At 33.7% G+C, this 24,125-nt stretch overlaps 1 protein-coding gene across 3 annotated transcripts in view; it reads left to right on the top strand.

Moving 5' to 3' along the window:
* Positions 1-24,125, top strand: part of LOC100741956 (UBA-like domain-containing protein 2) — a 90,003-nt gene that overhangs the window by 30,302 nt on the left and 35,576 nt on the right. For all 3 annotated transcript variants that reach the window (XR_004462690.1, XM_003493495.4, XM_024371171.2), the window contains exon 2: positions 1,811-1,885. Coding sequence is in view for 2 of the 3 variants with exons in the window: in XM_003493495.4 (XP_003493543.1) it covers positions 1,811-1,885 (75 nt within the window). In the remaining variant the exon portion in view is untranslated. The remainder of the gene's footprint in view (positions 1-1,810; positions 1,886-24,125) is intronic.

Genomic DNA, 24,125 nt, shown 5'->3' with positions numbered 1-24,125 from the left:
ATATTCTGGTATCTGCATGACCTCACCTTACGACCAGTGTACCAAGGTTTGAATTATCTAAAAACTTGTTCTTAGCAGAGGGAAATCAATGTGACACGCTGGCTTCGATCTCGATTTAAATAAAAGATTCCTTCATTATCTTTGTTTTTTACCTTCAGTGTAACAGAATTATAGGATATTCAGAACGAATAATTCAGAAAATAGTTAGTTTTCTATTCTAAAAATGATTTAAGCTAACGTTGCTAGTCAAATTTAGACTACAAGTTATTAGCATTGCTAAATTTTCTGGCGTAACAGTAAAACAAGTTTGGCAATTGGCCAAACAAATGGAATTTTACATGTAAATTTTACAAATTACAATTCTCACTTGGCGGTAAATTAAGTTAAAAAATTGTGAAGTTTGTGACCTATGATTTATAACTTGTCAATTGTCACTATCGCTCAAGAGGGTCCTAATATCAGACACAAACATTACAACATTGTAGAAAATCCATAAACGGAAATGTTTTTTGTTCTTACGAATAAGTATAGAACCTGATGTCGTTTTGAATCTGTCGTTACTTCTTAAAATGTGTTTTAGTTAAAAGATTACTAGCAATTTACTAAGGAACATATTAATACAATTCGAAATAATAAATTTCGACACTAGGAGTTCTTTTTGGAAGATTGCCATATAACTTTTGAGTAATCCATTACCTGACGTTCTATCTTTAATAGTTCAAACAGGATTTTTACATTTTTATCTGCCTTTCTGCCCATGACTCATTCTAAGCTGTCCTTCGTGTATTTTATCAATGTAATGTGACATTCGAGCACAAAAGTATCTGAACACTTATTGCACAAAATTTTTACGAATGTATTGTGCGTATTATACAAAAGTTCTTGAAATTTCATTTACATTCTAACGAAACCCGGCATCACGATATATAAAAGTTGCAAGATATTTATTGCAAAACATACACTTACGATTAATGAAAAATTAAAACACGACACAAATAGTAATTTTAAACATTAACAAACTTAAAATTGGTGCTAAAGATAGTTTCGCTGTATATTATTAATACAGCGAATAATCGGTTGTTTAAATATCTCGACGATCTTTGCGAAGTATATGCTTCCAATAAATATCTTCCAATTGCTATACGCATTTTTAGACTTTTCGAATCTGAGCAATACAATTACTACAATCGTATCTCGTTAATGCCAATGAGATTTCATAACGTTCTATACAGATACATCAATGTTATGTGTGTTACGTATAATGTACACGTAAGAAGTTTTCAAAGACATTCGAATAACGATGATAAATAAGCTGTTCAAATTTTCACGAAGAAGCTCCATCATTCATCGCTTTACGCTGAATTTGTGGCTATCGATAAATCAAATAGAAAATAATTCGTCCAAAGACTTCGATGCTGTTCTTTTGCTTCATATTTATTCGTATATAGATCGAGGAATTTAGGTTACTTTTGCACAATGGTATACGAGCTTCTAGCCAATCATGCAATAGCCAATAAATCGACCTTTAAACTGTGAAGTTAAAATGTAAAACGTAGTCCTATCTTTGACAACTTGCTCAGGTCTCGGCATAGCAAATATTTACGTCGTGGTTAAAGGCTAAGTCAAGCATCGAGGTTGAGAGTTGGCATTCGTCATTCGAAGGTTAATGACACGATTTGTAAACGGAAACGATATTCTTTCGGAAAAAAACTATGCGTTACGTAGTCTAGACGTAGAGTAACACATATAAATGTTGAAGTATGAAATGTGCTATGCCTGCGATCTAATTGTGCTTACTTTATTGTTTCAGACTGCCCTTAGTATTTTCTTCCAAGAAGCAGCGATACCTCCATGCGCGCAAGGACCTGGCACACATTTTGGCCAAGTAAGTGCACCGGTTTTTCTATCGAATATCGTTGTTGCATTTATTTATTTCAGCTCGATGACCTAGAAATTGCACCTGGCTTTAGATACATAGAGTTTATGAACGTAAAATATTAACTTACAGATAACTACAGTAACATAAAAACATATCAATTCTCCGGTTATCTCGGCTCTTTATCTCTACATTTCGTTCGTTCATTTATTCGTTGCGTGATTCGTTATCCATCTATTTTTTATTATTCTCTATTTCCCTATAATTGCACTTTTCTCTTTCCTTGCCTTCCACCTCTGCTTCTTTCTGTTTGCGTTTTCCCTCTTTTCCCTACTCTCCTTCTATTTCCTTTCCATTCTCCGCAACCTCTTTCGAAGATTGTTATCAGCACAGTAGAATTCCATTTATCTGAGCTCATCGAGGAACAAACAATTCGTGTAACTGGAGCTCTCGTAACAGGGATCTATTGATTCCGCTCACGACCTGTGATTTTTCGTTCGTACGAGGTTGGGTCGGAAATCGTAGTGCAACCGATGATCCGACGCGGAAAAATAACTCGGAAATATGTAATCAAACTTTTTCGTATGACACTTCGATTCTGAGAAAAACGAACTTGAGAATTTGCCGAGTATACTTTAACTTGGCCAAGTACCGATTAGGTATCAGCAGACGATCGGCATGAGATTATCGTACACGTGAAAATAGGTCAAAAATGTTAAACTGTGTTTTCTCTTTTAACGCCTCATTTTCAAGAAAATAAAGTTCCAACATGTTTAACTACCAACTGGCCTGATACACGCGCATGATACATCCTCAAATTTATTTTTGAAAATTGAAAAATCTTCTTACGAGAGAATTTCGCAATTTATAATTAGACTATGCTTGTACATTTTTGGGAAACGTAGGATTCGAACAATCTACAGAGTGCGTACAACGTGCAAAGATATAAACGATATTTAAAGTAGAACAGTTACTACGATATTTAATAGACGAAACAAATTTCCATTTGGATCTCATTTCTTTAATTACATTCATAAAAACATAAAATTGCATGAACATCCGCGCTTTATTTATAGCCTCTAATACATTTCTGGCGTAAATGTATTTATTTACCTATTTATTGTCGCATCGATTAACCGTCATTATCGATCACGATTAAAATGAATTACATAAGTCATAAGTTAACACAGTCGTTACATGTACTCATTATATAATATCTTTTATCTATGTGTGTGTATCAATATGTGTATCAATAAAATACATAATAAAAATAACGTCACTAGTTATTGCATAGTTATTACACTACATGATACAACAATTATACAGTTAACGTGGATTGTTGATATCGTTTAACAGGACATAAGATCTTTTGTTTCACGAGATTACGTTCATCTAACGAACAATCCAATATTTCTGATATCAAATGAAATCTATCGAAAGACTCGACTCGCCTTTGGTCATTCTCCGTGTTTTTGTCGTGTACCGACATCTAATCGATACGAAACTATATTTCCGCGTGAAAAGCGTCATCGTGTTCGTACTCGTTGGCGGCGGCGATCGCATCGGCTACGTTCCGTCTCTTTCTCCCTTTCCACTCGATTCTCTTTTATTTATGTCACGTGCAACGATCCACGACGTATCACGCGAATGATTTTATTCATTAGGTTCGTTGCGCGAATCGCGACGAGATCACGCGCAAGAAATGACATTTTTTCGTTGCTTTTCGTTCGCGCGATATCGTTTCGTCTCGATCGCTTGGTAAACGGCCATGCATCTCGAAATGTTAGCCATTTGTTTGTTGCTTTTCGTTGCACGCCCAGAATGCCAATCTTTTATATATATTTCAATATTTTCTCCTATTTTCATTTACCTCGCTGCTCTTTTGGGCGCGGTTATGAATCGCTGTTTGCTTTGCACCAGTCCAAGTACATAATCGGAAAATGTATCGAACATCTGCATCATGCTATAGATAGATACCAGTTGGTAAATTGTCGGCTACTTTTATTGATTTCCAATAATACGTCGATGGCTTGCTGCAACAAATATCCTATGTCCATTTTTAGCGTTCCCGAGAGAAACGGTTTTAAAAATTGAATGGTACTTGATAATTCGATAAATACGTTTCGCATTTAGCTTTATCGGTGTTGGTACAAAATCGTTTGCAAATTGCGCACTGATCCTTTTTAGGAAATTAAAAACGACAAAGATGGATTCTCGTTTCTTAATTTTTTTTTTTATTTTCTCCTCGAAGTTATTTTTATAAAAGCTCTTGGATCGTTTATTAATTATTAAACTGTGGATATTTGTGCGTTTATGGGGAATTAAAAACAAGCAGAACATACATGGGGTGTATGCAAACAAGTCGCAATTTACATTTCATTATCTATGTTTATAAATAATCAGATATTTTCGTTCCCTATCAGGTTTAAAAAGAAGTATGACAATAGGATTTTCTGATGATTTAAATTAGATATATAAGGTGGCTCAATTTTGACATTCTACGAGTAAAAATAAGAAAAGAATCATCATACCAACGAGCATATAAATGTTTTACTAACAGCTATAAAACGTTTGTAAATACAATACAGAACTGATGATGAAATAACGAACTGATTTTTCGCTATATGAAGCATGGAAATAGGTTAATGATATTTACAGCAGGTTTATCTCATGAGTGTACTACAAATGCTTTATTATCAACTCTTCCATACAATTTTCAAATTTTTATATTTTAATCTTACTCCGATTCTAACAATCAAGGACAAATTTTGAACATTTTAAGAAAACGTTTCTCGGAAAACTGAAACTTTCTCATATCTTGTACAAACTGTGATGGCATTTTTCACGTTGTTAAAATATAATTGGTCGAGAAAGATGGGAAGAACATAGCGGGGTTAAGACCTGAAGTATATTAATTCTTGCCTCGCAAAATTTTTTCCCTCGGAGTTTCCCATGAATAAAAATGACGTGATGTGGCGTGATGTCTGGCGATCGCGGGGGCCAAGGAATCGATCCTCTTCAAGCTGTCCATCATTGAGGTTAATGTTCGTTTAACCATTCTATCAAACAGCACAACCAAACTTATTATTATTCTTGCTTCTCGGTATTATTCAATTATTTCGTATTTTCGTATTAATTTTTTAACCAAGCGTTCACGCGAGCCTCTGTTCGTACGATATTATTTTTCGCAATTTACTCGTAGAATGTGTTGGCCACGTTTTATCTGCTTTTTATTATATTACTAGGTTTGAGTTTTTTCCATGTACCGCCAAAGTTATTTTGACTCGTTCGGTTAATCGTATCTGATTTTGCATTGCGTAAAGTTTATGTAAGGCGTACATATACTTCTTGCTCTCTATTTTATATGGAGTTTTGCTTTATAGCGTTGTAAAGAGGAAATGTTATAGATAGAAGAAGCAATAAACTGCTACTTGAATGTTGGAAATTACGCTCAATCCATTAACGCGTTGATTACTACGCGAATTTTATATATTTTCACTTAGAAGCTGTAATCGTTAATAGAAAAGGTTGAAAAAAATATGTATATCAGATCATAACACTTAATTTTTGCGAGGTATTATACTGTATTATTATTTATTGGTAGCTCGTTTTTCCTTTCAGACGTCGAGAACCTTTGAGTTTTACATCCTCAAGTCTACTTTTCCCTAATAAATAGTTGCAGCTACGTATATATTAAAGTTGCAATAAGATGAACAAGATATTGATGTTAATATGTTCAAATTAATAGCATCATTTTATGCATATCGATACTTTTATAAATTTCATACAAAATAAATATATTACATTGAGTTTGCGCACTTTTTCTCATATTCATATAAATTATATTATATACATAATTAATTATATACATTGTTGAAATTAACGCAACATTGGCTCTTAATGTTAACGAATAACGTATAACGTACTGTTGTACGTTATATACATTGTTATATTGTTATATACAATGTAACTTAATGCATTACTTAATGCTTCTTTTTTTATTGTTACGAAAAATTGTTCATTTCACAATGAACGGATATCTGATTTTTATGCAAATTCATATGTACACGAATAGAGCTATAAATATGATATAATTTAGAAATGGATATAACGTACAAGTATAATTTTAAAAGTGGAATCTGGATAGGCAGTTGTCTTATTTACTAAATATTATAGCGAGTAACTGTATTTTACATTTATTTATACGTTCCTGCGCGTTACGCGTATTCTGTGTATTGTCGTGTCCTCAAATTTCCTCTAAATGCATAAAAATTCGGAGTCTAAAAATAAGTATAGCCGCAGTAGATGTACGTAGATTATTAATTGATTTACCGCTATCTTTACAAGACACCTTCTAATCAGTGATTTCATACACGGCTTATGCACGACGATGGTTTAGTACGTTTTTGTGCATCGTCACGTAATGCGGGGGAAGTGCGCAACATTCGACTCATCGATTTGGCTCAAACTTTGCGCACGTTGTACGTCCTGTATAATAATGCGTTAAATTGGCGACAGATATTATTAAACATTAAACGATTCTCAGAAGTATCGTATTGCACGAGACGATCAAATAGAACGAATATTTATTTCAAGATAAAAATCAGTCACTTCTTCTTGACGACTGTTTTTCGTTTATTTTTATAAATATTCTATTCATATTAATTTTATTAATTAATTGTAAATATATCTGTAATATAAGTCTATAATTTAATATTTGGTTTCCTCAGATACAGAACAGAATTTTTTTTTTAGAAAAACGAACGATATCGCTTATTAGTCGATTAAAATGTGAGGTTTATTTTCTCTGACATCCGCCAACTTTGAGCACATGTTTTTTCCAACTTTAGCAAACTTGAATCTCATTTAAATAAGTAGCAGTTTTATTTATTGCTTGCCTTCCGCCATTGCAACGTGTTTTATATACGTCGTACGAATCTCATTTGTCTACGAAATTTATTTGTACAACGTAATTTATTTATCTTAAACTTAGAATAAATATTGTAACAAATAAGGCGGCGAAGGACTAATTATACGGAATTTCTGATTAATTTTATAACGTGCAATTCATATAAGTCTTTTTATCTTGAAGGCGTAACATCGAATGAACATTAGAATATTCATATATTCCTAAAGAAATAATATACACAACACATATACATATATACTTATGTAAATATATTCATACCAGCAGAGATAAATCTGCATGGAGATTTCAAATCTTCAATAAAAAAAAAGAAAAAAGGAATATTACTTTATTTAAACAAGCGGATTAGAATTAGAATTTCGTGATAAAAATATGCGGAAACCAACAGGCTGAATAGTACAAGCATAGCAATATTGGATAAAAACTACCTGTTTTTGTCCCAACATTTAACGCCTCAAGTTATTTTTAATTACTCCTACGTAAATTACATAGAAATATAGTATATCGTATTTAAATCACGTCATTGAAAACGAAGTGAGAAATCAATAATCATTGAATTAACTTACTTTGATTACATTCATCGAATTCAAGAATCAAACTATTCATTATCATTGTCTGACATTTTTTCCAGATCGATTCGATTTGCCATTATCTATTTGTTGCCGAGTTATACACATTAGATGTATGACAAATAGACCGCGGATGTACATACATTTATTAATCAAAATAATATAAACAACGTCCTGGTTTTGATTCTCTGTACATAGAAAAAGAGTATTTAGGATACTTATGTTTGAAAAGATATTTAAAATTTTACGATTTTTAAAATTACGTTTAAAAGATATTTCAATTTTAATTTGGCCCAAAATTTAGTCTATGTTTTGTATTATTATGAGAAGTAAGCACGCGTGTATAGCATGTGACAGGAAAAATTATACAACGTTTTGAAGATAAATTTCTTCATATTGGGTTGGCAAAATCCGCAATCACTTAGTTGTCAACCCAATACATAAACTGTAATATGAATGGGAGAAAAACATAGCAATTTATTTAGTATGAGTGGATATTCTTTCCTTCGTTTTTATGAGTTCAATATAGAAATATAGACGCGCCTTCCTCAGATAAAAATTGATCGAATCAAATAACTATTACGATTAGAATTGTTACATTTTTTAACTTATCGTCTATAACCGACACTATTAAAGACAAAAAAAGAAAAGAACACAAGGCTATTGTCCTGCGATTTTTCTCGTTTGTCATTTGCTTAATTAAACAAGATTAAAATATCTTTTAAACCTATTTTCGACCCGAATACTTTAATATTTTTTATAAAGAATTCAAAAATCCATTGGTCGGTGTAAAAAACGATTTATAATTCTATTAAAAGAAGAAAATTTTAAAATATTCGGAACGTCACTATTTTTGGAGCGGACACGTACGCTACATCACTCATTGTACGATACCGTTTCATTTTGCCTGATCAAATTCTGTTCTACCTTTCATTGTTCTAGAATGTTCAGTCGTATGGGACACCCAGTTATTATTACTGAAAACTACTGACAATGAGCCTACGTAGAACAACTTCCTCATTCGCTGTAAAGCTCTTTTCGTACCTCGGTCGTTCTGTAAGAGTTCCAACATGAATAAATGTTTGGAAATAATTGCGAATCCGAAGGAAAAGATGCGAGACTCGCGACTAATGTAAAATAACGTGCGACGATTATGCAGAGTTCAAAGTTTAACAAATAGTGTACGCGACTCGGATGTTCTAGAGAACCATCGAACAACTTCGGTTTTAACTGCTGAAAATTCCACCAAAGCTCGTGGTGCAAACAAAGTTAGGTGAGTTCTGTGTTTCGAGATAGAACAAGAATTTGAAATAATTGCAAGAATAAAAAATAATCGCGAAAGATTAGAAGTCACATCGGAGACTTCTTCATACGAGAAAATAGTTTACAATTTTTTAGCATTTTACAATTTTTTAACACTAGAACTACCACAGCAGTCAAATTGATTGGTTTTACAATCTTATTTTAAAATTCCTACTTCATGTTATATTTTTTTCCGCAATGATGTAATCACTTTTGCAGCAACGATAACTAAAAGAATAATATAATGAGTTTTATTTTGTTTTTTTATGTATTCAAACTCAAAATAATTTTGTATCAAGGCTACTTACACCAATACCAGTCAAAATGACTGGTACTTTTCAAAGTGTAAAAGGATCCTGTAATCTGTTTATCAAACCCCAATTAACCAGTTTCTTCGTTTTGTATAACTTGCCACACGTTTTGAAAACTTTTACTGCGTATCATTCAATATGATGATATCAGTTATCAGGAAAATTCCGGATCGATCGCTAGATCGCTAGATCGCTAGATGCTAACACTAGAAATACGATTTAACAATTTAACGAGTTAAAGTTGTTTATTGAGCCCAAAGCTACAGTTTTAGGTACATGTTCACAATAAACAGTGAATTTTTGTAATGATATGTTAGGCAAAGGTACCGATACGCGGCGGTACGACGTAGCCATGCTGTATTATGTGTCGGCGCTTTACGTTTTTCGTTGTATAATACAATTTTTGGGTTTAAGCCGCTGGGGAGCGGAGCTTTTTTATGTATTTGTTTTTATTTTTTTCTGTCCTGAAAACTTGGTCGTAAAACAGGACTCTTCGGTGGTCTGCTTTTTGGGTGTTGTGTAACTTTGGGGGGGGGGGGGGTCAAAGGGGGGGGGGGGGGTGTCAAAGGGGTTTATTTACAAATATTTACAGTACACTAGAAATACCACACTAGTTAAAATGACTGGTTTTACAATTTTATAAGTGCATCAATCCTCGTTTAGGGATCATGGTTCCAGACGAATTAATAATACCAAAAATGTACTACATAACATGGAATTCCTCCTGTAAGAAAGTAATAAATCAATAAATATAAAAATATTGTTATTACGTATTTTTTTTAAAAGACTAGTCATTTTGACTGGTTTTGGTAGAAATAGTTTCGTATTAACTATCGGTAGTTCTAGTGTTAAGTATACAGACGTATGTATTCAAGTTACTCTGTGCTACTTTGTGACTAGGCAGAAGCGAATGATTATTGACAGGAAGTTATTCCACATGCGAATATACGCTGACTCACGACAATATTTGCACATCTGTTTATATCGCAAGTAGAATCTCGCTTTCCTGATTGGAAATCAACGCAGTTCGGATAGCTATGCTTCGAAAGTATTCTTGTTAGTTCAAATCGTTCGAACAGAGGATTTAGCCTTGCTGTTCGCGCTTCATCATCTTCATAGACTCATATTGGACGTGTCGATACTAACAGTACGCTACTATGCAACGCTCATTGTAAAGTAATGTGCACCTGTCCGCGAAACAGCAGCGTACCATTTTCGTCGCTATGCGTTTTCGTCACGATGACTGGCGTTAAAGTGTCGTCTACACCGACAGACACTCTCTGTATACATTATCCGTCGACGGTCGCCAGAAAATGTAACCGAGACTGTCTACAGGCGACGACATTTATCTGCTAAAACTGTACCGGGTATCCGGATATACCTCGATGTCGATCAGTCGAAAATACGCCACGGATGGAACACACGGATTATTGGAATGTATCTTTGCAGAAATGTGATTATCGCCTGAAGCGATCGGTCCCTTTTCAGTACGAAAAAGAGTACTTTAAACTTCTAAAATTCTGACTTCGAAATATGTATGTCCCCGTTTTTAGAATCGGATATCGTATAGATATAAATAATTAATATCGTAACGTCATAACAACGAGAAAGATTTCTACCATACAATATATTACACGTATGTTTGGTTATTAATATTTAACAGAAACCCAGAATCTAATGATTTTATTTGTGTTTTTCGACTGTTGGAAAAATTTGTTTCTTTGGTGTTAATAAGTGTTTCATATATAACATAAACTGTAATAACTTTATGTAATACATTTTATAATAAAATTTATTATAATAATAATAAAACTTTTATAGGGAATTTCAAGAGATAAAAATAATGTTGACCTTTGCTCTATTTCCGAATGATTCTTTGCGACGCGTGACTTCTTTACGTGACTTTGCAGTGATTTCGACAAACGGCGTGTATTTTCAAATTTTCTACTTTCACTATTTCTTGTCACCGTATCAAGTACCTTGTCATATATCTCAACGTCGCACAGCGGAATCGTTGCTTCCCAAACCAGGTAAAATGCACATTTTTCCTGAGAGTTTTTGCCCGCAAGCGTCTCTCGTGTCTTCCATCTCAGTGGAAAATAAAATACTTGACTGCGGACGTGCATTTTATTGGGATTCTCCCTGACACGTGTCTGCCGATAATTGTCAGTCGGTGTGGACGTGGTTTTATCCGCGAACTGTCTTTCCGCTTAAATGTTGTCTCCCGTCGTCCGTGGATTTTACAGGAAAGATGTTGTTCGTCTGCAACACGTGTCTGGCAGCAACTGATGAGCAAACGCTCGTTAAAAACACTGTAAATGCGAAGAAACTAGTTTTTCGGAAGGAAAAGAAACCTTATACAAATTAATGTTACCGAAATTCGTGAAAAGAAAAGTTTATAGAAAAGCCCATATATGTCAGAAGTGCCCCTTATTTGTAAAGAAAACTCAATATTTCATTCATTTAGGCAGACGATATTGACAAAAGCCAAGAAACAATCAACTAATGTTTATTGGTGCTTAATATTTTAATATTTTTATTGTAACATCGTCTTCCAACATCATTGATAACTATTTAAAAAGGAAAATTGTATTTAAATTCTATACTACGTTAGTATATCTCGTTAGTACGTAGAACACTTTCCGATGAAAGATACAGATTCTTCAATGTTGGCGCTCACACAGTATTTTCTACAAGCACTCTTCAATCGGCTGCCAGTGTGAACTTAGCTTAAAAGATCGTCAGTAGCGAGACGTACGTAACTATAATTCAGGATGAAGGCGTCTTGCTGGTTGCTAGACGTTTTAATAATAAAACATATATCTTATTGTACGCCTCGCAGACTCAACATCGCTCATAGACGTATCGTCACGTTTTAATAGACTACAAACAAACGTTTACGCTTGTACGAAGCGACGCTTCGTGGACAGTGCCCCTCAGGTGTTGGAATTTCGATTGTTCCTCCTCTGACAGATAGAATTTATTTTGAAGAAGGACAAATGATCGCGTGCATATAAATATTTCTATTATAGAAATAAAGGTCAATTTACGCTATACGGCGCGGACCGTTACGTAACGGCAACGTCATGACAAAACATTGAAACATACGTTTTAAATGAGACCGTTCACACTATTCGTCACCGACCGATACGTGACGTTGCGGTTACGTGACGGTCTGTGCTTAAAGAGGCTCAGAATTAATTTGTTCGTATAAACAAGCTGCGGATAAACGAGGTTTTACCGCGCGTGTTATATAAAACATTTTGAAATCTCATTAGCACCGTAATGAGAGCGTAACTTCATCAGCACTGTCATGAGACCGGAATGAGTCGTAATTACACGGTCAAATTTGAAAATGTATATAAAAGTGACATGATGTCTATCGCAGCTATATATTTAGTAAAAACTTAGTATACGATACGAATAATCAAGTTAAGCGTACAATAAGCGTTAAATATAGCCCCATTGAATATTAAGGTTTATTAACCCTTTAAGTGTTTTATTTTGAACGCGTGCACCTGTATGCGTAATTATTCTTAAGAGCGATGATGAGTGCACTTAACGAAAAAAAGAGAGTGAAGAACATTCTTGTAAAATTGAAATAAATTCTAACGAGATGGCAAATTTTTCTAGTTTGCCTGTTTTTTTGAAAAATTTATATTTTTATTGTTCAAAGATTCGTTAATACCATTTGCAGAATTCTAAATTTGGTTAATATATATTTATAATACTGGATATTTGGAATCACAAATATTTTTATGCTGAATAATCAAATATATCAATAGTTGGAAGATAAGAATTAGAAATTAGAAATTTATAATTGTGTATCAGCCACAACATTAAGATCTTAAAAATCTTCATATATACTTCTGTAGTATATTCTAAGCAGTATTACAGTCTGTAGTATATATTGCAATATTCATACTACATATTACCAGAAATGTACCAAAATATTCCAGATACTATACGAGCGTTGGTGTACATGCCACACGCTTGTGTCACGGTTGCTAACCTAATCGATAAAGAGTTGCTTGTATTTTGTAAGCTCCGTGATTTCACCACAAACTCTCCAGTTACATGCGTTTCCTTGACAATTCATTAAGCTTTACAGAAGCCTGAACGATAACGTTGTACTCGGAACTTCACACAGTTTACGATACAAGCCTGATATTTGCTATCTCTGGAAATTCAAGTTTTTCTAGCTTGCCCTTTGAAATCAACAGAAAAAATAAATATTTCTCTTGTCTTCAACCTTCAACCAAGATCAACCTGCATTGGAATATCTTTTTTTCCTTCAAGTCTTTCGTGTAGTGTTTTACGTTTAACGCGATGAAAATTATTAATGATGATTTGTATCGCGTAAAGTTACAGGTATATATATCTTTTTTAACTTTTTTTTAAATATAATATTTTAAAATATAAAAATATATAATATACAGGGTGGTTGGTAACTGGTGGTACAAGCGGAAAGGGGGTGATTCTACGCGAAAAAAGAAGTCGAAAATATAGAATAAAAATTTCTTTTTTATTTTTTTTTAAATCTACAGTGAGATCCGTTATAACGACACGTGATAAAGTGCACGCGTACCGAGCGAAAATTCAAAGTCGATTTTCTCGAAAACAAAGCTTCAAACGAAAAATTTTTATTCTATATTTTCGACTCCTTTTTTCGCGTACAATCACCCCCTTTCCGCTTGTACCACCAGTTACCAACCACCCTGTATATTATATATTTTTATATATATATAAATAAATAAATAAACTATATATATATGAGAGTAGAAAGTGTATATGTGTCAAAAAAATTCTTCGGATTGTTTTATATCATAATATTTTACATGTAAGGGATGTGCATTATGCAATCTTTTGTGATTGACCGTAACTAAAATAATTACAAATCTCTCTTTCTGTAAACGTATAACGGAATCGTAATATATGTAGATTCTGTGGAAACGAATTAAGCGTCCAAAACACTTCTGCACGGTATGTAGTGTACGTTCAACAAACAACTGTTTCACAACAAATATTTCTTACACGTCACGGATATCAGATGTTATCGGTGTTAAGCAAACGTCGGTTGGCCCAAGGTACACATCTGTTGCACGATGTCTTATCCAAATTTAAAAAGACTACTTTATCAATGTTGCGATAGAAATAATACATGACCGCACGAAAAGATAATTCCATGCGTTCGCCGTAATAGGGGCGCGAATTTCGTAAGAACAAGCGTATGAATCATAGCAGATAATACGGACAAGGTATACCCAAAACAAGGCACTAAAAATAATAATTCATATTTGTAGCGAGATTCTAGGAGAAGAAGCTCTGGGCGAAACGTGGAAAATTAAGGTCAAGGTGCAATGGTGAGTCGAATACGTGTCATGTCAACCCGTTACAGTTTCTAGCGTCAACTGGTTCAAACTCATTTCTTCTTTCTGCAAAAAGGATTACTCGTTCGCGCTTGCTCAAACGAATACATTTATTCTTACTTTCTTCACTTTTTTCTTCTTTCTTTTTTTCCCGTGAATTATGTGGTATTCGCAAACTGATATTATATTATATTACTATAATTTATTATTTTTACTATAATTATATTATGTAACTGATATTATATATAAAACGTTACGATCGAATCTCGCGCAGACAATATCGTGATTTTCTTTCCTCATTTCGATCAATGCTTAGACTCTTCACGAGCACTTTTTTTTTTTAAGAGAATTTTTCTCTTATTTATCGCTCATTGCATTCGCAATGTTAAATAGAGGTCACTTTTTATCTGTTGTCCGTCTATTTGTGAAACTTCCGTATTTTCGTAAATATCTTTCGCGTGAAACTTGTAATTCGTCTCGTTAGATTCTAACGATAAATGTTCTGCAGAAGAAAACAAGTTACGATTTTGTAAATTGTAATTACGAGGAAGAGAAACATTTCATTGAAAAACAACGTTGCACGTGCGAATATTTTTATTTATTCTCGTTATATAAGTTTGATTCTGATTGCGTATCATATATTTAGTCACATATTGCAGGTTTCTAGACCTAACGTTAAACGATTTACGCTTTAAGCTTAGGAAAACTAATCTATGTGTAAGAATTCCGAGGAAAATTTTCCGTTTCACGTAATAGTTGCATAAAATATCGCAATGAACGCGCATCTGTTTCTAACGAAGTGGCAAATAAAGAAATCTATAAACGGGAAAGATTTGCATTCAGTTTTTGCTGCTATTTATCGCCTTCGTATCGCGCTGTTCAACTAATTCCGTCAGTTTCCGATGAATGAAAAATCTTAATAGGAAGCTACGTAAACTGAATCGTCAAAATAGAAGGAAAAACTTGAAACGTAATTATCATTGCGACATGTTCGTGTAAGTCTTTAGGAAGAAAATATTTAAGATATTAGTGTAAGATACTATTTTCGACTATCTTTTTCTACGTTGTAACAAACTTTCTGCTTTTAAATCAATTCTTAGATATTAGATATATATTTATTATTTATATTAGACATATATTTGATACTCTTCTTCGTTCTAGAGCCTCGATGGACAATGTCTTTCCACATTTTGTGGCTACGAAACTTAAAAATAAGGTTTCACAAGTTGTATCTATATGCATGTACTTGGTAAGAATTTTTCACATAGCAGATCATACCAGTTTGAATTAGATTCGAGCGACGTTCTTTAATTTTGAACGATCAGCCGTGTAATTAAACCGATTGACTCTAAGTTTTATCAGTTTCTCAATATCATTAAAACAAGATCAACGTTCGATTCTCAAGAGACAAATGATTTATCGTAAGTTTATTTGTTATAAAATGGCATGAATAATAATAAAGTCTAAGAGACATTTGAAAGATGATCAGCCGATCAGTGTGGTTTCTGAAATCGATGGCACATTTTTATCTCATTCGTATCTTATATCTTATTCCATGTTTTATAAATAATCGTATATTCCGAACATTGATTAAAAAGAAGTAATTTAACTTCAAACTCTCGTGAGTCTGAAAAAATAATGATACCAATTACAAGCATTAATGTTTAAATACAACGCAAGCTTTCACGTTAACAGCCACAAACGCGGCAATTCATTCGCACAGAGATGGTACTTGCTTCGAAAATTCATGTTCCGTGGTTAATTACGACGATTCTATAATAATATGAAAACGATGAAAAAATTTTAAAATACCGTCTCTTTCATTAAAATGGAGATATTTAGAAAATTCTCTTCGCAAGACATTTACAGACTTCGTGACGGCTGACAGTGTATTTATTGTTGTTGTTTAAAGTCGATTTTGCAGATCAGTGTAGAATCAGACATGATAAAAGGATAACAAAGATTTTAAAATACGTAAATAATTATTGCGCTCGAATTTTTGTCTCTGTTTCAAAATTTCTCTGTTTTATCGGCAGTAATAAATATACAGGTAAATATAATTAATAAATACAGCTAAAATATAGTTCCAAAAGTTTCAGTACACTGCAACATGGATTTGCAGTCAGCACCATTTTTTTACCATTTTTATTGATTTCGTACAATCAACTCGTTGATTTGCTTCTTTCACGTTCACATTGCGGACAAATTACGACGGTGCGTTCAATTGAGTTTATTTCGTTCGATTAAAACACATTGTGCGAATAGTGTATCGATCTTTGTCTCGGTTCGATCATCATTCTTTCTAAATAGTAAAACACAATGCAGAGCAGTACGTAGTATTCTATATATAGTACAAAATTAATATACCAGAATTTTGCAATACGGCTATCGAAAACACAGTACACGGCTGGTCAGCTTAATTTAGTGGACGATATTTTATTAAATACGACACAACATTGTTAGCGCGAGAATACAACTGGCATTGTTCCTGAATCGTCAAACTCAGATGACTGTAAAGATAATAATAGTCCTTGCTATTAGTAGAATAGTCAAGCATGACTTTGCGGACAGAATATGTAATATGTCTAATAACAGACGTGTTCAAATTCAAATATTTAACTAAACCCAAGTATTATTCGTTCGGAAACTTTTTAATTTTTTGTGATTAAGCATATTGTGTTTTTTGGACCATTTCTGGCCAAGTCGTACCTTTCTTACATTTGACAAAGATATGAAAGAATTATTATTACAGACGGTGAATGTTGACGCATTTTTATATTTTTATGATCCTAACTAAATGAAGAATTGGGAGCCAGATGGAAATTCGTTTCATCTGTCAAATATTATGGACGTATTATATATTTTTGATTATTACGCGCACCCCATACATTTCTACGCTCCTAAATTTCTCGAAAATGCATAGCAATCGCGTGATTTCTTGTGTTAATAATTTCTATCGTTAGAAAATTTCTTCAATTTGCCAGAAATATGAACGAAACGTTACTTTGTACGCATAATTCTTCCTATCGACAGTGTGCTAACATTGTTTTAAAATAATAAAAATCCTTTTTTCAAATCCTTTCTCGTAACAAGTTGGAGAATCGCAGCGTAGCTAAGAGAAAAGAAATATGTAAAACTTATATTGACACCATAAATTCTAAGATAACGTAACGTTCGCTTGTTAACGCCGTATGAATTATTGATACGACTCGTCTCGGCTTATTCAAACCTACATTATGTATCTAGATCTTTGTAGTCTATTGGTGCTCCCATAATGGCATTGATAATGTGGTAATTGTTCCCTGCTTTGTTTTCATCTACGAAACGCAAAAAATGGGAGGAAGATCGCTACATGAATTTTCCAAACATTCGTAATGTAGCGACGCATAAGTCATAAGACAATTCGAATCGAGAGTGACTCATGTTGTTGTTGTTTTGCCTCGGAGTATTAACATCGTTACGAAGTACGAAATGTAATAATAAACAAACTCCAGACAAAACAATATCGCCGCTATGTGCAACCGTCAACCGGAGTCAAACTCAAACTTTCCCCCGGCCAGTATAAATAGACGATCATACCCTCCATACCCAGAAAATTATTATTTGGTATCCTTACAACGAGTAGCATCGAGCGAGCGACGATTACAACTAACTCTGGATTCTGTACTTAGAATAATTTTAAATACATTTGAGAGTTCACTTTGTCTCGTTATTGTATAAACCAATACGTTAAATCATCCACCATAGTAACTTCATGCGAAACCAAGAACCTTTAGCTTCAAAAAGTTTCGCTGTAAAAACGTGCTGGAATTAGGGTCAATAACATTTTCTAAACACGGCGGAATATGCTAACAGAGGCCAAGTGGTTCTGGAATCTCGTTCGTTATATTATCAATTCATTTTATCATACGTTGAATTACATATAGAGAGACTGTAAAAAATATTGGATATAAAAATTGTATTTACTATAGTATTTACATACACTAATTAATTAAATATTAAATTTAGAAAGCGCTATATTTTGGATATTTTGTATTACGATGCATTGTCTGCTATTTTGCGCTTTTACGTTTCCTATAAACGCGTAAGAACTAGCAACCAGCAAATAAGTGTCAAAATTTGATGCTGTTAAAACAAAGCGTAGAACCTGCTCAAAAAATGTTTCATTGGGAAGTAAGAGCCACTGTATCTACTCGTATTTAGAGATTTAAACAGGAAAACTTGAACGAAAAGATGAAAAACACAAGTATAAAAGCGATACAAAATTGATTTATTTAGTTTCTACACGTTGTATCACCGGTCTAAATTAATTAGTTTGAAATTTTGCTAGCTCATGACCAAGATTTTGTAGCAAAGTATTTAGAATGAATGATCTTCGGATCATTGGCTGCGAGATTATTATTAAGAGGATTATTTTTGTCACTATAGAAATCAAACAAGTAAACAAATTATTTAGTTACAGCGTTCGATCGTGGTGAAACAGTTTGTTATAGTTATAACACGTCGTCGCTCTAATTCTTAACTGTTCTATCTCCTCTAGTTCGTCAACCGAGAGAACTGAATTTAAAGTTTCCTTTGCGTTTTGTTATTAAATTATTGCGTTGCGGAATTAGAATTTGGAAGAACCGAATATTTCATTTATTTACCGTCGCATCGACTAATAATAATTGGCACAATTAATTTACATAAATTAGTACAATTAACGAATATATTCGTTATTACATACTTAAGCGTATACATACGATAAAGTACGTAATACAACAATTATTACAATGTTTTAAACGACTGGTTATTGCGCGAGCCGAATATTTGTTGCTTTCGTAGAAGCAGAATCTCGTATCGTCGTGAATTTGTATTCTCTGTACAAATGAGACGTCTTACACGTGCATTGATTAGTTACATTTTTTTCCTTCTTCCTTTGAAAAATAGAGTCGTGAAAGTTATGAACTAGGACGGCGATACGTCTTAACGGTTAATCAATACCTAATTTGATCAGTGACTTGTTTAAAGCGCTAAAATATATAACAAAGTTAGTTAGACACGGTAGAAACAATTCTGCAGTGGAAAACGATATTCGCAGTTTTACAGCTGTTTGCTCAACTTTGCTATCTTCTATGAACTAGTTCTCCTTAACTTGGCAAAACAAGCTAATGGTGTTGCAAATGCAGCTAATGAATATTAAATTTCATTTCCTTCGATGAATGACAGGTTTAAAGCAGCGAAGTCCGTTTAGCTTTGATTAAGCGACCGATATACTTACATACACTCTTATTACTAGCTGTCGAACAAAATAAAGCAGATAGATACGTTGAAAATGATTGTTGCACGCGAAAATGATTACAGGCTTCATCTTGACATGCGTTCCTCTTAAATCATTTATTTCATCATACTATTTCTTTGTAATAAAATAATACGTAATATTAGACTAAAACGATATAACGATAAGATAATATAAAATCATATTATTTTCGTATGTTATTCCGAATAATACGTATATTATTATTACAAACGAAAATTACTTTATAACTTGAAAATCGAAGTCGTTTGTGCGTATAAGGAAAGGTAGTTCAGCAAAACTCTCATAGAAAGAAGACTAAAAAGAAAACACCCCACTGACTTCACTAAAGAAATAAAATAGTCAAACTTGAAAATGGTATCCTGCTGGGGGTAGCCATTCACATGTTATTTAGCAATTAAGCGAGAAAAATTTATCGAATGTCCAGCAGGACAAATTGTAAAGTACAAATTAAATAATGAAACAAAAAAAAATCGACATATATTCGACAACATACTTTAAGGTGGACGAAATCGGCGAGGTTCTCCCTATTTCCAACAATTATCTTAGTTCGTCGTAAATTGTACAGATAGTTCAATCAATTGAAATAAATTTCGAAGAATTCCGATCTGACGATCATTTAGATATTTTTTCCAATAAAAATGTATTCTTCGTTTATTAACTAGGAACTTCTGCAATCATAAAATTAAAGTCAATGACAGATCGATTTCAATTAGTTGAATTTTAATTTTTTTCAAATACGAATATGACAGATTATTCGTAATAAATAGAAATAAAAAAATAGAAATCCCTATCGACTTCTCCAACAGGCTAAAGGATAATTTGTCAAAACTATTGTCTCTTTGAATTGCTACAAAAAATATTGATTTTAAATTTGAAATACATAGCTTGCCTGCTTCTTTGAAGCTGTCTAATCGATTTTGACAAACGACACTATTATACATAATCGTATTTTATATTGAATATCGTTAAGTGGTTGAATGCAGATTTTGCCATTAGGTGGTATTGACAAAATCCGCAATCACTTAGTTGCCAACCATTATTTCTTTCTTTACCCTGACAAGACAATTTTCACGTGTTATTTCATTGTTTGACAATTATCGGCTTAATGCTAAATTATTCGCTTCGTACTAAATCTCACTTATTTTGAATGAAACGTTCGATACGATCACCTTGCCGTAAACGATACACGTTTGTGTGCTCAGTTAGTCACATTTTTGAAACATATACGTAGTTTCACAAATAATCGTATTATAACGTTTTGTTCCTCGTTGTTGGTTAGTTGAAAATTAGTGACGTCCAACGACTTTGTTTTCTGTTTCAACGAAACAACGACGACATTACGCGAACTATCAGTAATTCAGTATGGTGAATTATTTTGCATTAATTTACATGGAATATAGACTGCGTTTTTATTCGTCGGCCTCAGCTTCTTCGAATATAAGGAAATTATTTTCTATCGAATGTTCAGCATCTCGATAATGTCTCAATCTTCTGCAAATCATTTTCAATTAACATGCAACGTATCCATTGTTATTATTGTACATCGTGTCTTAATTAACCTTCATTAACCTTTCGTTTCGCTGTTTATTTCCGAACCTGTTAAACCGCTTTTAAATAATACGCTTGTTCGTCATACATGTACAGTATGTAGCTAATATTCAAGCCGCAAATATCTATATCATTCGTGTTGTAATCTACTTCTTTTCTATACCTTGGAAATATTATTATGCGACTAACAATATGAGATAAACATCGAGTTCATGCATGAACTTCTTGACAGCGTTCTAAGCGTTATACGAAGAGGAAATCACGACGTGGATGAGATACAATACAAAATTTAATTAGTTTTGTATTTAATTTATGCAATTTACACCGAGTGGGTCACTTGAGAGTTTAAGTCGAAATATTTTCCATACTATTGGGTTGGCAACTAAGTGATTGCGGATTTTGTCATCAGGTGGTATTAACAAAATCCGCAACTACTTAGTTGCCAACCCGATATTAACTGTATCGGAAAATATCTCGGATAAAAATTAAACGAATTTCGATGGGAGCTGTTTTGATGTTATTAGATTTTCTGTAGGCGGGCACGTGGAAGTGATATGTAGCTCAATTGTTTGTTTTTAAAAGGAGTCATATATCCTTTTAGTACGTTCATCGATGCAGCTTTACGTTCTCCATGAAAATTTATTAACCTGCGTATATCGAAAAACTATTAATTTAGCAGATATTTGAGTTTGTAAAGCTTATCGTATGAAAGACAAGGAAAATAAATGCAAAAGCAGTGACCCATTCTGTATACAAAATGTATGGGAAACCTTTGCGAAACGCATACTTAGCTTTGGAAGCTTTTAACTTTGTAGTTAATAAAGAAATTTTCGTAAGCCGAACTGTATCTGTTAGTTATACTTTCATAATGAAGAAAGGACGAAGATAAAATTAAATATAATAATGTAAATATAAAATAATAAATAATTCCATGTTAATACTTGAAGTAACAACAAAACGAAATCTCTATGTTTTTCGATTTTGCCCGGTGTGGTGGGTAAAAACGTTATATGATATTGCCTCTAATCTAAATTAATAGCGATAACATCGAAAATAATTGAGTTCTGTTCCCCAGCTGGTACAACCTTCGTGCATCCATCTATTAGGAGGAGAGTCGTACAGTACCGACCGTAAACTTTTTTGTTATATTTCGGACTAGAGTCGATAGAAATCAACATTTAAAAAGTAAGTTTGTAGTAAAAGTGGAAGCTAGTAAAAGGAGGAACAAAATTAATTATAATTAATTTCGTGAAATTCAATGATAATAATTGGTAATTTGCGAAAGTAAAAATGTTGTAATTTGTAGGAAACGAAAAATTGTCGTTCAGTATTGACCATTTATTTAATTGGATTTTTCCATCTAGATCGATGAATAATGTTAAAAACAAAAAAAAGATAGTAAGATGGTAGAACACACATTTTTATTCAAATTTTATTTTTACATATATCATCAGTAACATGATTGTATATTTTTTTGGTCTGTGAAATCGACATGTGCCCAGCCTTCGTATTCGTCGTTTCTTGGAGCATCGAAAGCCTCAGCTGACATGCCCCTGTCAAGATCATACATTTAATATCGAGGCACGATCGAAACGAGAACAATTCTGGAAATAGATACTGTCATATCGTGAAGCATCTACAAATCGTGTGAAAAACCCTATTTTATACCTATCCATATATATATAAACAACGAAATTATAGCAAATAACAACAAACAACAACAAAGTAATATTACTTTAATTATAAAAACACCTACATAACCGCATGCTTTGAAATAAAAAGTGCCCTATTGAACAATTAAACATTTTTATAAAAACATCAATAAAAAAAATGAGAATAAATCTGGCATCTAACGGTGCACTGTGTTTGCATCCATATCTTTGAAGGATAATCTACAAATATTATAAACACAGCTTAGAAAATAATCGTAAATGCTGCTTTATAATCATATAATTGATGTTAGAAGTGTGCACATACCTTACTATTATATATAGAATGAGCAAATACCGTTTATTAATATCTTCTACACGTTTCAACAATATATTCTGGACGTTTTTCTTACGACGAAATAACGAATGCGAATGGTTTGTTGAAATAAACGAAGCCTTGTTATAATATGTCACTATCAATTGTTACCAAGGTGCTACGGTGGTCACCCGTAATCATCAGTAAGATAAACGGTCCATTGGGGAAGAATGCTGTCTTACATCATCAATTTATTATTATTTTGCCAATATATGCTTTGAATAATAAAAATACTCCCGTGGTATCCTGAGCGAAACGAGTGATTTTGGCGTGGCAGTCAAAGTTTTAAAGACCCGTGTCAGTCATTGGTGTTCTCGGCGGTCCGAGCACCGATAATCTTTTTTTTTTTTCTTTTTTTATTCTTCTGGGGAAAAGCGGCGTGGTAGTGCCGGACTCCAACCGACTAAAACCTCCACGATGACCGTCCCAGCTGCGATCGAGAGGGGCCCGGGAACCGGTGCGAACGACACACCGGGTCCCTCCCCGCGCACAATACGTCCCCTAATGGAGCGATGTACGGCCACGTCACATCGCACCTCGTCGCCCAACATATGGCTGCTCGAATTTCACCTGTGATAGCCTCCGCCGCGCCCTCGCCGGTCAATCCCCTCAGGGTGAGAGTACCGCACCCTCGCCCTCTCCGCGGCCTCTTTCCGAAGCATAACCTGCTCACATAAAGAGGTCAAGGCCCTCCTTCTTCTCTCGCTTACCAACAATACCTCGACGATCGTCGACGGCGAGAGATCCCATCCGATTTCCACGATATGTTCGCGGCGCCCCGCAGTGGTGGCAACGCGCGGTCGCCTCTTTCCCGATTCAGTGCAGATACTCACCGAAGCAATCGTGTCCGGTGAGCACCTGCGTCACCCTGTAGGTCCAGGGAGGCCCGCCGCCGTCCA

Source organism: Bombus impatiens, unplaced genomic scaffold (genome assembly GCF_000188095.3).
Source record: "Bombus impatiens unplaced genomic scaffold, BIMP_2.2 scf_1162, whole genome shotgun sequence".
Lineage (NCBI taxonomy): Eukaryota > Metazoa > Arthropoda > Insecta > Hymenoptera > Apidae > Bombus > Bombus impatiens.
This window is presented reverse-complemented; position numbering and strand designations above follow the sequence as displayed.